Source organism: Triticum aestivum, chromosome 5A (genome assembly GCF_018294505.1).
Source record: "Triticum aestivum cultivar Chinese Spring chromosome 5A, IWGSC CS RefSeq v2.1, whole genome shotgun sequence".
In the NCBI taxonomy this organism is placed as follows: Eukaryota; Viridiplantae; Streptophyta; class Magnoliopsida; order Poales; family Poaceae; genus Triticum; species Triticum aestivum.
The window spans coordinates 488,474,473-488,490,081 of record NC_057806.1 but is presented as its reverse complement, the minus strand read 5'-3'; the positions used below and the strand labels follow the sequence as shown (position 1 = coordinate 488,490,081).

Below are 15,609 nucleotides of genomic sequence, written 5' to 3'. Positions count from 1 at the left end.
TGATTTGAATAAAGTGTGCCACAAGTTTAAAAACACGCACACACACACACCATAATATGACTATTTTTAGTGAAAAACCTAAATGATTAAGAGTGGTCGAACATTGGGGTTCTCCTACGGGAGTCTCATAGCTTATGTCATGGTAACGTTGGGTCGTTTGAGTTTGCTTTCCGTATGCATGATTGTAACAAGGTTGCCCATGAAGCCCTGGATGGCCCTTTTTCTTGCGAGAGAACTTTCCAATCTATCCATGAATATTGCTAGTACAGAGAACACTAAAGGTAACAAAATTACAACCAGGTTCATGGACCATCCAGTGACAACTACAAGCACTGGAGCGAGTCAAAGGCGCGTCGCCATCATCGCCCCTCCCTCACCCAAGCCGGACAAACCTTGTTCTAGTAAACAATCAAGAAGTCATCGTCTTAAGACCCCAAAGGACCAGCGCACCAGAGCAGCAACCATCGCCGATGAAGAGGTTGAAGATCGGAAAGATCAATCCTGTAACCACACGAACGAAGACGAACAAAAACTGAATTCAAATAGATCCATCGAAGACCAACACCGACCGAATCCTGCGAGACCCGATGGAAACACACCTCCACACATGCTACGGCGACGCTATTCGCACCATTGGAGGCGCGAGAGACATTATTCCTTCTGAGGGACATCGCCACCGCCACGTAACCCTAGCCAAGATGTTGAACCTAACAAAAAGAAGAACGAGGTCGCTCCCGCGGATGGGGGGCCGAGATCCTCCGCACCTCCTCGGTCCAAAGGCCATTGGAGGTGGGACGGATCGGCGGCGGTGCTGGCGGGAGGACGAAGGACTCTTCTTGAGCAGGAAAGACGACCTAGTCCCTGTATGGTTTAAGGCAGGGGTTGCTATCATGACATGGACGAAGCAATCTCCAGACATTCTCTCTGCTATGTTCGCCAGCGATATTGCTGAGCGAGTTTAGTCTTGGGAATGACACGTTCTAGTTTAGAAAACGGAAATGTGATTAACCGAGAGCAAGTAGAGTTTGATCAAATCACCAAGTGGGTTTTTTTTGTGCGGGGGGAGTGGGTTGCATCACCTTTAATTCCTACTATATCAATAATAAATTAAGAACTTCCCTCACAATAAAATAAAATTGAAACGTACTGAGATAGAATAAAGAACGTCATTAAGCTCATCATTTCTGGCTTGACATCAAAGCCATTGTGGCGCAACAGCACATCCAATCCTCGTGCCCACGGGAGCATCGCCTCCTTGCTCAGCTCCAATTTCTCTTGAGGGGCGTTACTAAAAAAAAAACTTCTCTTGAGATTCTAGAAGGCACTTCTTCCATAAACTAATATAAAAACGTTTAGATTACTATTTTAGTGATCTAAACGCTCTTATATTAGTTTACAGAGGGAGAATGCCATTCTTCAACTCCATATCACCTCCATCATGTCACCATCGTCGTACACACATGTTAGTCCGTGAAGCCGAAGGCCGCATCGAGAAACGGCGATCATTAACCAGGATTGAACAACAAGGGATCTAGCTCAACTTCAGTGTTAAAGGGACCATTTTTTCTTTTCCATTATTCTTTTGTACTCGGGCTTTCCAGCAACCAGTTTATGCTCAGGGTGCTCGTATGCTCATCATGGTACTGTATTTTGTGCGTGTCCGGTGGTTAGGTTTCACTACCGATGGTTGAAGCTTTCTACCATCCGCGGCCGCCCGTCCTGCTTTCTTCCTGGTTTTGTCTACACCTGTATGTGACTGTATCCACCGGCCACCGCCACCACCCGCCCCCGCGGCGCTCCATATCAACCTCAGCCAGCGCCCGCTACCAGTCGCGCCCAGTTCGAAACACCACCTTTATATTTTCACCACGCCGTTTGAGCCGATCCATCTCCAAGTCCAACTGCTGCGGAATCCGAAAGAATCCATGGCCATGCTCGTGCTCGCGCTGCTGCCCCTGCTCGCCGCGTCCGCGTCCGCGGCGGGCGGCTGCGCGGCCGACGCGTCATTGTCGTCGCCCAACGGAAACGCCTACGCGGCCTGCAGCGACCTGCCCCGCCTCGGCGCCACGGTGCACTGGACCTACGACCGCGCCGCGGGGTCCCTCTCCGTCGCGTTCGTCGCCGCGCCGGCCGCCCCGGGCGGGTGGGTGGCGTGGGGGCTCAACCCGTACGGCGAAGGCATGGCCGGCGCGCAGGCGCTCCTCGCCGCGCCTTCTTCCTCGTCCGGCGCGTGGGCCGTCCGGACGTACAACATCTCCGGCTACGCGCTCGGCGCGCCCGGGCCCATCGCGTTCCCCGCGACGGGCCTCGCCGCGGAGATGGGCACCGACGGCCGCGTCAGGGTCTCCGGGACGCTGAGCGTGGGCCAGGGCGCGTCCGTCCTGAACCAGGTGTGGCAGGTCGGGTCCGCCGTCTCCGTAGACGGCGTTCCCGCGCCGCACGCCATGGGCGGCGACAACCTCGCCGCCAAGGCGAAGCTAGATCTGGTCAGGCAGACCAGCACCTCCTCCGACTCCGGCGGCAGCGGCCTCGCCAGGGAGCGCAATGTGAGCTAGCTCTCTTCAATCATCACCTGATGAGTCGAAAGCAAACACCTTATCCTGACTGACCGACTGACTAAACCATGCATGTTGTTCAGATCCATGGTGTCCTCAACGCCGTGAGCTGGGGCCTGCTGCTGCCCATGGGAGCCATCTTCGCGAGGTACCTCAAGACGTTCAGGTCGGCGGACCCCGCGTGGTTCTACCTCCACGTGACCTGCCAGATCATCGGCTACGCCGTGGGGGTCGCCGGCTGGGCCACCGGCATCAACCTCGGCAATGCGTCCAACGGCGTCACCTACGGTCTCCACCGCAGCATCGGCATCGCCGTCTTCGCCCTCGCCACCCTACAAGTAATCATCTATCTAACCAACACTTCCCAAATTCAAATTGAACTCGATCGTACCGATGCTAAATTTCGTTCAAACTTGAACGGCGTCCAGGCATTTGCCCTGTTCCTGAGGCCGAGGAAGGATCACAAGTGCCGCGTGTACTGGAACGTGTACCACCACTCCGTGGGCTACGCCGTCATCATCCTCGGCATCCTCAACATCTTCAAGGGCATGGCGATCCTGGGCGTGGAGCAGCGGTGGAGGACCGCCTACGTCGCGGCCGTGTGGGTGCTCGGCGCGGTGGCGGTGACGCTGGAGGCGGTCACGTGGAGCGTGGTCATCAGGCGCCGCGAGGCCGAGCAGCACGGCAAGACCTTCCACGGCGCCGCCTAACCCAATGGCCGCCTGCCGCACACCGTGTAGTAGCTAGCTTTGAGATCATACGTACGTACTGAGATCTGGCATTTGTACATCCATTCTTGCTGTGTGTAGTAGAGCTGGTGGGTCTTGTGGTTTTGGCGCGTGCCCCTATTTTTGTACCGTACATATATGCGTACGTAAATTATGGGACTGGCTATATATATATATATATATATATATATATATATATATATATATATATATATATATATATATATATATATATATATATATATATATAAGTTACCTTAATAATATATTTTGGCATCGTCAATTTTTTTATCCCTCCGATTTAAATCCAACGGCTGCGGTTTTCCTTCCTCCAGCCACCTTCCTCCTCCTACATGCCGACTGCGTTGTGCCTCGCCGCACGACCCCTCCTCAATCCACCACCTCCACCGGTCTGCCGACGCTTCAGGACATCCATCTAAACCCCCTACCACTCTTCATTTACGGCGCTGATAGCCCCCCCCCCCCCCCCTCCTCTCCCTCGGCATCCCGTCAAGCTCTGACTCTCCTCCATTAGCTACGCTGCTGCCACCTCATCCCCGCCTTCGGGTTGCTCTCACCCGAGGCCTCACCGCGACGCCTCCGTCAAATCAACTATCGCGAAATGCAAATTTAGGCAACCTAAGAATAGGAAATGCGGTAAATTATAGTACTACGGTGAAGATTTGTTGGTTGTGTTGATTTTATCAGCAGTCTTGCTAAGTCTCGGTCGATGCTATATTCATAAGATTTTATTTTGAGATCCATGCAAATTTTTTTTTTCAGTTTTTCTTTTTTCTCTTACATGTTATGTCACTTGACTGAGACTTGGTTAAATCCCAGTCGACTGAGACCTAGCCACACCTTTTATCAGTGTCGAACTCAGTGTGGCCACTTTTTTCTCTACCCGGCTGGCCAGGATCGTGGTTGATCATCACGTCCGCACCTGGGGTGCATGCCCTTTAGCAAAAGAGAAGCTGGGCGGGCGATCCGTTGCGTGCTCGGTGGACCATGCATGCGTATCTACGTACTCCTACATGGTTGGTGAAGTACAAACGAAGACAGATATATTTTTTTGGAAGAGAAACCGAAGACAGATATGGGAACGCAGAAAAGGATCGGTTTGCCCGTCAAGTAGCGTTCTTCGCTACGCTGATACAGTGCCTCAGAAGAAACGCACATGCACCCTTGAGCAGAAAGAAATGGCGTAGCTCATGTTGTTTAATTAAATGGACCCATTGCCGTAGTAGACTAGCAGTATGTGCTTTCTGTTGAGATTGCCCTTGAGAAAAAAAATGAAGGGAAAAAGCATAAAGTTCGGTAGCAGCAAGCATCTTTCTCTCGTGTTTTTGCCTTTATTTCGAAAAAAGGGAAAGGAATATTTGATTCGGTGCCGTTTTACTTTGTTTTAGTTTACTCATTTCATTTCAAAGGTGATTTCGCTTTGGATAACATAATAAGCTAGCTGAGGCGCCCTTTTCTGACGGCGACGAGTTAACCATCAGTAGCTAGCTTTGGATAAATAGTTGGTAGCAGGATCGGAGCAGCCAAGCATCATCCACACTACACCACCACAACAAGAAAACTACAATATGCACAAACCCTGACGCCGGCGAGGCTGCACATTTCAGTCAGTGTATCTGATTCCACCTACTAGCCCGCCAAAAGCCACATGCACCACACGTTCGCCTCTTTCCTTGTCAGTTTCCAAGCTACAGTCTGATGGCACCTTGTTTCATCGGCGAAGCTACCTGGGAAGCCAGTTCGACGAATGCGACGCTCTCGCGGATTTGCTTCAGCCTGAAACAAAGGCTGGAGGGTGGCCATCCTCGGGCTAGGGTTGGTGGGGGTGGTGTAGGGGACGCCGGAGGCAACCAAGCTGAAGCAACTGCGAGTCAAAAGAAGATCTGAGCTGCTGCGTAACCGGAGAGAACATGCAGCTGAAGCAAAGCGCCAAACAACAAGTGACGGATAGTATACAGCTTAGGAGGCGCTATCATCCACCAACAACTTGGCAAATCGAGCAGCCATTTGCTGGGACTTGGGACTGGTTGGCAGGTGGCTTGGTCAGTGAGCTACAAGTTCTCACTTCTCACCGGCACTTGGACTGTTGCCTGCATCATCATGGTTCCCGCTGAAGGTGATCACATGAAGCCAAAACTGCTCAGGTTGATTCCTGCGTAAGAATAATTTAGGACATCAAAAGGCTGTAATGACAAAAAAGAGAGCAGGCCCACTAACCGAACGGAAGGCAGTAAGGCACATCATGATAAAGGAGTTATGAATCATTTTTTTTCAGAAAAGAAAGTTAAAACCATCGATCTATGCACACAACCATCTTTATTAATTATTCAACAAAAATTTGACAAGAATATGCATCGAGCCATCCGAAGCCACCACTTACACATACAAACTCGATAATGTGGAGTGCTCTTACTCCTCATATCTAAAACCAGTGTCGTCGCGGATCCATCCACATAATCTATCAGAACAAATAGCGGCCGCTGGAGACCTAAAGCATACATCCCTCGCACACGTTTTAGAAGTCACCATCATCATTGGACCGCTGATCCATCTTGAGGAGAGAGATCCACATCATCCTTGTCAGTCCGGCCATCCGTCAACGCCACCACGGCACCCAACGGCGTCACCGCCCTGTGCTCGTCCATCCACGCACGAAGAATCTGGAAAATCTGTCATGCGTAGCACCTGCCGACCAGGCATGACAGAGTGTAGCACTTGTCGGCTAGGCATGACTTGACATGTCCAGCAAAGCTCTGTGCAAGACGAAGCCGCTCCACCTCCTGCCTCTGTCTTTCAGCGTTGCTCCACAAATGTTGCTCCCAAGAGACAAACGAGACCACAGTACCGTCATCGTCCGATCTAGTCCTAGGGTTTCCCCGGAGCAGCACGAGTGAGTCGATAATAGTTACACGATGATGCCTTCATCAAGGTAACGACGCAGAACGCCGCCATCGCCTGCCATCGGCTCGGTTTTCACCGGCAACTATGTCTCCCCAACTCGCTACCGAGACTAGATGACGGATCTCGAGATCCGACCACCCAGTCTCAGGCCGACCACCTCCAATGAAGAAGATGGCCATCACCACCATAATCCTCGTGATGCGTGGCAGACCTGAAGTGCCTCCATGAGCCATCGCCAAGGCCGATCGATGAGAGGCAGCACAAGAGGATGTAACAACAGCAGAAGAGCCCCGCCTACCACGCCGCCGCCTGCTGCCAATCCCGCCGTCTACAGCAAAGCTCCTCGACGCATCTCGGACGCCACTGCCCGCCATCCACATCATAAGGGGGTGGAGATCTGGCCGCCGCTGCCGACCCAGATCCGCGGACGCGAGAGGAGTTCTGCCGCCACCACGCCACAGGGCCGACGCCCAGCGACGTTGCCGGTGGCGGAGGGAGGGGGATGCACAGGGGTCGAGGGGAAGATGGGTGGTGGCCGCCCGGTGCGGCCCGGCGGCGGCCGCACGGGGTCGGGAGGGGGGTAGGGTCGGGGTTAGGTCAAAAGTCAGGAGTTATGAATCATGCAATGACTAAAGATATAATGGATATCATCCAGGAACGATCGATGTTCTTTTTTTTTCTGCATACAGAATTACAGTAAGAAATATACATGCTCCATAACTTCTGTTAATGAGCAGTTTTAACATGGTCCCTCTTACCCCCTCTTTTCACATGAGAGGTAAGAGTATAAAATAGATCTTAGCCGTTGATCTCATCAATGAATGGCTTGATTGACTCTTACCTTCTTACCTCACATGTAAAAAAAGGAGGTAAGAGGGACCATGTTAAAATTTGCCTTTGTTAATATATTTGTATCGTTCTTTTGAAACTCGAACAAAGATGAAATTTTGTCACAATAGCATCTACTAATCGCAACTGCAATATGCAGCACACATTCCCACATATGTTTTTTGGAAACAACATCCACAAGGACGAACGAGCAGCAAGCAACTTCAGTGAGACAAGTGCACACAAGGACTGATTAACAGGAGCAGTGTATATTAGTTTCCTCTTGTCTATTCACTCGCTGGTCGGTTGTAGTACAAGTGCACACAAGGAATAGTGCCGCTCCAGGAGGTTGGCCTTTGGTTACAGCAAGAAGAACCGGGACCCGAAGGAGCTCGCAGATCTTGTACTAGTCCTTGCACAGAGAGACATCTATCACCTGCCATGCTACCCTGCGGTTCCAAGTTTGGGTCGCTACTGAAATGTACGTGGTGCCACTGGCTGTTACCTTCTGGTTAGCGTCGCCAATCTTGCACACATTGATGATGTAATTGCCGCACCATGGAGCGTCCCGGCCGGCCCCCAGCAAGCTAGCCTAACCTGCATGGAATTTTCTTAGAGCTGAATTTCGATGGTTTCAAAACATGTCGGCAGAGATTAGTTTCTTAGCTCTGCCCACTTGACAGTTTTGCAGCTGTTACAACTTCTGCAGAAAAAGATGGTTTCGGTACCCCGAAGTGTAACATATGTTACTCAAATCTATGCAAGTTATGTGATGTAAATGAAAGGAAGAATACTCCTGAACAGCATTACATGTGACCAGTTCTGCAGAAGAATGAGCGAAAGTTGCTGACAATTAATGTGACCTGTACTGAGCCTATCACCTAGCTTAATCAACACACTTTTACCCCTACGAATAAGTGTGCTAGTGAATGGTCCAATTTCGAATACAACTTGGGATACAAGGAAATTTCCGGAGGAAGGACGAGAGGAGATAGACAGATTCAGGTTTCTGTTCATCGACATCGTCCTGGCGCTTCCTGCTTCTCGCTGGGCCTCAAATATATGGGCTATCTTCCGCTTCCTTCTGGTGGCCTTGGGCCTTCTTCCTGAGGTGGGCTATGTCATAATGTTCCATTCGAAAAATAGAATGGCACAGGGGCGATTATCAACATGGGAGCTGCTACGCGTCAGCCGGCAGATCTTCTTAAAAGATCCGTCGCCTCGCGAGCCGTCTAATATGACAAAATAAATCGGTTGAACGACTTTCTCTTCTTTGCAACAATGATATTGTTGCAGGAACACTTGTAACAGAGATTGTGTTGCAGACTTTTTTGCAGTATAGGTTGTGTTGCAGGAATATATTTGTGCAAAATAGGTTGTGTTGCAGAATTTTTGTCGTGTCTTCACTTTTTTTTGCAACAAAGGTATTGTTGCAGAAAAACTTTGCAACTGTGGTGTTGTTGCAGATTTTTTTTTTGTCTTCACCTCTATATGGTGTTACGGAGAAAGTTTTGCAACATGACTGTTGTTTCTGCAACAGGCTGGATGTTGCAAAACAAAGGTAATTGCGTACAGAAGAGAGGTTGGGAAAGAGAGGTTGGTCTAGTAGGCCACGTGTCTATCAAGGAAGGCGGTGGACGCCCGTGCTAGATCCGCCGGTTGAGCGATAGCCTTTTCCTTATCAACATACATTCAGATCTAATGTGAAGGACCAACCAAGGAATGCAATGTCATAACTGGATGCAACCTGCAGACGTTTTTTCTCCTAGGAATTGCTCGAAATAGGCCAAATTGACGGTCACCCGCAAGAACTGATGTTGGGGATTTTCATCCACCTTCCCAACTTCTGCATATCAACCCTGTAGTTTCATGCTCACCCAACTGCTGAAAGTGTTAGTGTGAGAGTCGGTGCTTTCTTATGACAAACTCATGGTGAAGTAAATGAACAAGTGAAGCCACAAAAAAGTGAAGCCACATGGACAAAAATACTACGGGCAATCAGCTTCTCTGTAATGGCATTCCCTGCGTTCCCGCCTTGCTGCATCAAGCCCTGATGCACCTGCAACTTGCAGCAAAGAGTCAGGTTTCTACGGGATCCTGCCCTGCGCATTTCGAACATACTGCGATAAGATTCAAAAGTCGAACAGCTAGCGTTTCCGGCCACTGCACCAGTCATTCCTCACCAACGTGGCGCCTTCCAGGCCGGTGGGCAACATGGCGACGAGCTGGTGACTACGTCTGCACACTCTCGGGCAGCTCTATCTGATCGACGTGATAAGCAGATGCGCATGCCTCTTGGAGGTGCAGTCGCGATCAGGGCCACGCGCAGAAATTCGCCTTTCTTGTCGGTGCCCGCGCTATGGCCGGATCAAGCGAGATACTAGATAGAGAGATAGGCTAGCTAGGGTGGCGGGTGGGTATAGGAACGATCGAGCCGAGAGAATAATCTATGGCACATCAGGATTGGGATGCCCTTTTTGGCTGCGGGAAAGGAGCAAATATTCTGAATCCTGGCTGAAGCGATGTAGAGACGGCCTGGATTCCAGTCCCGCAAGTTGGTGCCTGGAATCTGAGAGGTTCCATTGGCAGATTTGGGATCCAGTTTGATGCAGACCCCAGGGGGTGGCTGCGTGTACGTCCGTGGTAGTAATCTCCGTGCATGCTGCGAGGTTGCTAGGTCACAGCAGAAGCGAGCTGACGAAGAGAATCCAACACGTACGTTAAGCAACCAATTTTATGTCGTTAGAACCCTAGCATGAGCATGAGCTGTGCCTAGCAGAAATTCGCCCTAAGTATAGCTGACAGACAAGATGCATTTCAGAAAGGAGGTTCAGAAATCAGAATTTGACGGGGGAATCCTGAATCCGCGCTTTAAGCAGATTATGTTCCAGGGAGATCGATCTGCCCAGCCCAATATAATGCATCCCCAGTCTACTCTGTACTGGGGCAGGATGCCCGGTTTCTTAGGTCCACGGCGAGCACCAGACGGACCCGAACAAGTCCACGTGAGCTCGCTTCTCCCGTAAACATCGAGCATGTGGCAGTGAGATCTTTGCGTGGTGGCGTTGGGAAATCTTGCAATTCCATGGCCCCCGTGGCCAGCCGAGGAGCATGAGCAGAGTCACAGGACCATGGATAGAAGGCATCGCAACCTGATCATGGCATAAAGTCAAATTCCTTCTCCAAACACGTCGGAGTCGTGGGTGGGAAGATCCATTCTTTCCTTTTGGATCTAATAAGGCCTGGAACATTGAAGTTGGAATAGATTCTGCCAACGGGCGGCTACACATTGGATGGCTGGGATTGTGCCAGGATGCAAAGCCGCGTCACCAGCAATCGCTACAAAGAACCTTGGGCTGCAAAAATGCGCTAGTATATTCGACAACATGCAGTAATGCACACAGCAAGCTTTACGTCAAAAAACAGAAATGAAGTTCGGTTTTGCAATGATACTTGGACATGTTTGTAGCTTAACTTTGATCGCTTTGGCTATGTAGAATAATATGGTCTTTAATAATACGTGAACATACGAGTTCCTAGACCTTCCGCTGATGAGGAAGGAAGCTACAGTGTCAAGGGAAGATCTCGAGCACACTTATTCGCTGCCAATGTCATTGCGGTCGAAGCCACAATGCCAGCCGACCGGAATTCTAACAACTAAGGCCTAAACCTACATAAAAGGCGACCTCCCAAGGCGGGGCTCCATCAACCCTCCTACTCATTGATAGTCGCGAGGCCGTCATGAGGAGAGGAGTCTCTAGAGAATGGCGACAAAAGGGAGAACACCCCGGGAATCACCTCTGTTTGTTTCCTTGGATACAATCTGTTTAGCCATGCTAGGAGGAGCATCGATAAGTAACTCCAGTTTGACAACGATCGACACAATATTTATGGTTCATCTGACAAATGTAAATACAATCAAATTGTGTCCGTGTACTTAATAGAGAGTCTCAATTTTTTTGAAAAGAAGGTTGAAACCCATGAGTTCTGCATCATTGTGATGCACATAGTCATTTTTATGAAAGTTGATGCAGCACGACGAGTCCAAAGTCACAACCAAGAGGAGTACATAGCATATGAGACTATGTTAGAACCATTATAAGATATGAATTTAAACCTATGACTAAGTTGACTTCTTCCGCAACAACACCTTCAAGAAAGGATAAACGTTCTTGTCCGCGGTCGCCATGTCCGGCCGGAGATGGTAAAGTAAATGATTTTCATCATGTTTGTTGCAGGTGATGGCGACAACAACTTCAACACGTTAATCATACAAGTTCTTCGTTGCTAAGCCCGACTACTAAAGATCATAACACGATATTTCACCCCAGACATGAAGCGGCGTTCCAATCACCATCTTGATGATGGATCTTTCAAAAGTCGCCCCAGTACTCCATGTCATGCCGGAGTGGCGTTAGCAGGCGGGTGGGATGTATTCCCACCGTAAGCACGGTCATGGAGCTGTGAGGCTAGGCCTGAGCCCTTAGCCTCAGAGGATTACTTGCACATTGCAGATGAATTGTAAATACAAGACATTATTGAGATTGATACTTGAAGATGAATGATTATAGTCTTAAGTGTAGGCAGATTGCGATGTTTTCTCAATTTCAAGTGTAATGGCCAGGGAGATGGGGATTATGGAGATGGTGATGGTTGTTGCATATGGCCATGGTGGCACCGACTGCATAGGGTTAACTTGATGGATGAGTGACTCCTCTTGCCAAAGGGGTTTCCTCTTCATTATATGCTTCAGACGGGCGGAATAGGGTTTCGGGGCACCTTTGATGCGAATTGACCCCAGGTGCCTTCACGAAAGTCATCAGGGATGGCATCAAAAAGATGGTGGCAGCAGGTACGACCGCTGATACGAGTGCTCATGATCGTACCAGACGCCGTCGTCTCCTCTAGACTCTGGTGTGCGCATCCTTTTGATCGAGATCAATCACCACACTTATTATCTTACATTTATAGCTTGATTATGCACCGAAAATGGCAAATTCATGTAGGGAACAAAATAAACAAAGAGATTTGTAATCTTTGCATTCATTAGTCTTTAGTAAATCAAATCAAAGCGATTATCTCAAAAAATATAGGATTGTCTGGTTTAAACACGGTAAAAATGACTGCAAAAATACACTGATCACCCCCCCCCACCCCCAAGCGTAAATGTTAATCGTCCTAGAGCAAGAAACAATATCACAGTGGAAGTTAACTAAGAATGGGATGTTTATGGTGAAATCTTTCTATATGGATCTGATTAACTCTAGCCCCCTCTCAAGGTCGATGCACATTTGGAAGGTTAAGATTTCTTTGCGTATTAAAATCTTCATGTGGTTTGTCCACAAGCAAGTGATACTTACAAATGACAACTTAATTAAGAGACGATGGGTAGGCAGTCCGCGGTGTTGTTTTTATGATCATGATGAAACAATACAACACTTATTTCTTGAATGCCCACTTGCCAAGTTACTTTAGAGAACGATTCATATAGCTTTCAATATTAATCCTCCAGTAGATATTGCGTCTTTGTTTGGGACGTGGTTAGCTAGGGTTGAATAGATTACTGCGGCTCGTATTCGGATTGGAATATGTGCGCTATTATGGGCTATATGGAACTGCAGGAATGATATGATTTTTAATAGACAACATACTTTAACTTTTTTGCAGGTCATTTTCAGAGCTACAGCTTGGATCCGTACGTGGTCCTTACTCACTCCTATAGACTCCATGAAGCCTTTGGTTACTGGGTGCAACCAATGAGAGATGGTAGCTCGGGTTATATTCAACCGGTTTGGATGGCGCTCGCATAACAGGATAAGAGTCTAGGGAGCTTATCCTTCTTATTACCGTCCTAGTTATCATTGTCCTCATGTATTTTTCCTTATTTCTTTTTGCTCCGTTTGCGAGCTGTAAGACTTTTATGACGATACTTTCTGGATGATTAATAAGATGGCCGCATGCATCATCATGATGCGGAGGCCGGGGCATGCCTCCATTTCCAAAAAATAAAATAAAATAAGGAACTCAGTGTTTAAATTGAAATAACAAAAGATTTTGGTGCACTTATGCTCGATACTCCTAGATAGCCCACCACTTTGTTCACCTGAAAACTTAATATAGTTGTAGTGGCGACAATGGTTATTATGCAAGCTTGTTAGGTCAAGACAATTAAAATAAAGTCTTTGTTAACTTGATCAAAGTAGCCAACTAGCAATTACTATATTTCGTCTAGCTACCACTTTCTTGCTGGGAACACTTGGGAAGAACTTTGTAATGAAAAGATAATTACAGACATGAGAAGCAAGTGAAAGAAAGTGTGGTGCTAGAGTAACTCACTAAACCCACGAACATCACCTCTCAAGGCGCAATAGTGCTCCTTCATTCATTCTTTGCTGGAACTTTTGTTTTAAGTTACAAGACCATGCCAAAAAGTGTGAATGTGCATTTGAGTTATTGTTGTGGGGAATACGACACTCATGACTGATACTAGGTTTTATCCCATATGTGTGTATGATAACTGGACAGAGGAGTACCCATCTTTTCACAGAAATGCATCCTCTTGATAAAGCCAAAAATTAAACCATTATAACATTTTTGGTACAAAACATTAACCAACTCAATAGACTAAATCCAAGTTAAACTCTGGTTCATTCATAGGCCAGCAGAGTCGTTAGCATTTCTTGAGATGAGCATTAATGGTTCAGTAAGGCATGCATAGAGCAATATCTTATGTAATTGCACAACAGTTTTGGCATGTAATAATCTCAATCACCTCTAACTTGATTCCTCTAGACAATTCTATCTGTAAGCACTATTGAGTCTATCAAATTAAATACCATGGAGTCAAGTGTCTCTAATACTAGCTTCTTTAACACAAATTCTCAATATCCAAGTTTTTTCAAAATACTTTCTTGTGGTCCATGATTATCTTGTTATCCTCACTTCTTATAAAATTGGCCCCACAACAAGTCTTTGTTAACTAAATGAAAGAGAAGAATAGCTACTTAACTAATTTAGCCAAGAGAATACAAACTTTATAATTATTTTCAAGACCTACCCCCACCTAGATATATCACACATGCTCACTACTACAACTAGAATGGGTATTTCAAGCTCGTAAAAAGAGGGGTAGGACATACCTCACGTCCATAATGACTCCAAAATGACCCAGAAGAAAGGCTACAGTAGCACTTGCAGATCAGCACCTACCTCCGAGAATAAGATTATGCGAACTCCTTTTGAGATTGTATTTGATGCTTGTGCTTCCATGTTGTCTTCACAGGTACTCAAAAAGTCAAGAATATGGATGCTTCAAAGGAAGGTTGAGGATTGCTGAAGATCAACGCAGTGGCAATGATGAGGATTTGTGCAACGAGGCATGATGCTCAAAAGTCTTCTAGCTTTGTTGCGTTAGTTCCAAATAGCTCAGACAACAACAACCAAAGTAATAGTTAATAAACATCCATGATCACGAAAGAAAGCATAACACCATTGGCAATATTACCAGATATTATTGGGGCATAGATGAGTACCAAAAACCGAGCCTACAGTAAGCCAAACAACTCTACCCACAACCCACTTGACAGAAGAAGAAAAAAGATGCTGAGCAGACTCATATTGATCACAACATGAACAGTTAGGATTACCACTCCATTTTCTCCTTTTCATAACATCTCTAGCCGTGCAACATTTTTGAATAACTGGAATAAGAATATCTGGGTATTGAGGGGTTTTAGCTTTCCAGATGCAATTACAATTCCTCCCCTAGAATCTCATGCCATCATATCATATATTGATTTAGTTGTAAAAACAAGTTTCTTGCCTAGCCCTAGTAAACCTCATTACCATCACCAGGTGTGAGTAGATTCCTCAGTTCATTCTTAACACCTCCCCATTGTTGGTGTAAATCAAGTGATAATCCCCTCAAGAAGGTATGTAGACTCATTAGCTGCAAGACAATCTCTCGTTGTGCAATCATGATGGTTATATATGTTGAATAACATAGGATACTTGTCACAAAAGGGGGTTTATCATTAAAAAAATTGATGATCCAAAATGCTTCCAAAATTAGTATTTTTAATAATAAAACAAAAGACTATTTTGGAGTATCGATTTTGTCCCCCCCAGATCTCCATGAATACCATTCCATCATGAAATTTGCACATCGGTTAAAAACTCATCAATGTTAATCGCAATTTTTTCCTATTGTTTTTTAGATTTTACTGTCCACCCAGGTGTATGTGAGCTTCGAATCAGAAACTCCATGTCCCCTCAGATCGGTAATGTTTTGTTTTAGATGCTGTTGATCCATTGGCATAGTGTAGGTTCTATGTTAGGCACTAACAGGTTTTCGCTCCATAGTGCACACATTTCGATTGGAGGCGTGCATGGTGGGTTTCTTGTTAGTGCACAACTCGCTCTTTTTCCCTTTCTCGTTTCCTTCTGAATCTCTCGTACAATTGTATTATCTGAATCTGTTGTAAAAAGAAGTTTCTTGCCCAGTAAACCTTATTACCATCACCAAGTGTGCGTAGATTCCTCACCTCATTCTTAACACCTTCCCATTGTTGGTGTAA

At 47.0% G+C, this 15,609-nt stretch overlaps 1 protein-coding gene across 1 annotated transcript; it reads left to right on the top strand.

Moving 5' to 3' along the window:
- The first annotated feature begins 1,630 nt into the window (after nt 1–1,630).
- Nucleotides 1,631–3,455, top strand: LOC123107310 (cytochrome b561 and DOMON domain-containing protein At3g25290). Its single transcript, XM_044529293.1, has 3 exons — nt 1,631–2,546; nt 2,639–2,893; nt 2,984–3,455. Exons 1-3 carry the CDS (start codon nt 1,926–1,928, stop codon nt 3,263–3,265), a joined length of 1,158 nt encoding a protein of 385 aa, XP_044385228.1. The 5' UTR covers nt 1,631–1,925; the 3' UTR covers nt 3,266–3,455.
- Nucleotides 3,456–15,609: the final 12,154 nt, after the last annotated feature.

Excerpts from the sequence above, each read along its gene's own strand:
- LOC123107310 (XM_044529293.1), top strand. The coding sequence starts at position 1,926 with ATGGCCATGCTCGTGCTCGCGCTGCTGCCCCTGCTCGCCGCGTCCGCG. Across the intron at positions 2,547-2,638 it reads GCCTCGCCAGGGAGCGCAAT|ATCCATGGTGTCCTCAACGC; the intron begins GTGAGCTAGCTC and ends CATGTTGTTCAG. Across the intron at positions 2,894-2,983 it reads TCGCCCTCGCCACCCTACAA|GCATTTGCCCTGTTCCTGAG; the intron begins GTAATCATCTAT and ends AACGGCGTCCAG.